The 1,115-nt window shown below is 33.4% G+C and overlaps 1 protein-coding gene across 1 annotated transcript in view; it reads right to left on the reverse strand.

Moving 5' to 3' along the window:
* Positions 1-590, reverse strand: part of LOC103726175 (YTH domain-containing protein 1) — a gene marked incomplete at its 5' end in the record, with an annotated part of 10,070 nt that extends 9,480 nt beyond the window's left edge. The window contains 1 exon segment of the mRNA XM_029558908.1: positions 464-590. Coding sequence (XP_029414768.1) covers positions 464-590 — 127 coding nt within the window.
* Positions 591-1,115: the final 525 nt, after the last annotated feature.

Below are 1,115 nucleotides of genomic sequence, written 5' to 3' on the forward strand. Positions count from 1 at the left end.
TAATTTATAATAAAAAAGCAAAATATATTAAGTGCTACTTTTAATTGCCAAAATTTTCAATCACAAGGAATATAAATAATACTACTAGTTTTGGTTCCAAATTAAGTATGGGAACTGTAAGCATCAAGGGTCTGAGTTTATCTTAACACACTACATACTTTCAATTTAACATGCAGACTTTAAAACCTGTACGTGTTTTAAATTATAAATTACAGAATTTCTGAGACAATGAGAACCTACAAAAAGTGGGCTACTCTTTTACCACTTTCCATTTAGTTTTATCAATGACAGTACCATTTAACTAGAAATCAACATTAGTAGATACCTACCAGTCAGGCATAATTACAGAAAACAGGAATTCCCAAAAATAGTCGCCATATCTTTCAGAAACTGTTTTAAAGCATCCTTTAATAAAGGTCTCTAAAACAGTTGATTTAAATATGTGCCTAAAAATTAAACAAGCCTGTCCATCACGTCCAATCTTTACTGGCTTATGTTCATTCCAAGGATTGGTCAGATGAGCTGACTTAGTGAAGGGTAATTCACGCCTAAATACAAAAAAAGTATAAATTATATTCTTTTGTAGAACCCTTTAAGGATGTTATACTACTTCAGTAGTGAATCAATGTTAACTGTGAGTTGACATGCATAAATTCTAAAGAATCACTTCCACTAGTAAGGTATAATTCTTTATAGAGCGCTCTTTCAATGTTTGGCTCTTTCTCAAAAAAAAAAAATCTAAGTAACTCCTTTACAGTGTTTCATTCCTGTGAATTCAAAGGTTAACTTGAAAATACTTTGTCAAAAAGGCATTTATTACATTAAACCTACCAAACATGGTTTAGCAACAAAGCAGAATGTGAAGCATGTTTATCTACGCTCCTGAATGTGTGACAGAGAGCTGCAGTTCACTGCCCTGCCCAGCATCTCAAGATTAATACTTCCTATCACCTACGAGTTTGGGAAAACATCAAAATTAAAAATCTGATGTAGCTTCTACAGAATGTCCAACTATCAAACTCACACAACTACAAATTCAAAAAGTCGAACCATCACAAGTTAGAGACCATTGGGGCTGAAGAGATGGCTCAGTAGTTAAGAGCACTGGCTGTTCC

Source organism: Nannospalax galili, unplaced genomic scaffold (genome assembly GCF_000622305.1).
Source record: "Nannospalax galili isolate Female #2095 unplaced genomic scaffold, S.galili_v1.0 scaffold19529, whole genome shotgun sequence".
Lineage (NCBI taxonomy): Eukaryota > Metazoa > Chordata > Mammalia > Rodentia > Spalacidae > Nannospalax > Nannospalax galili.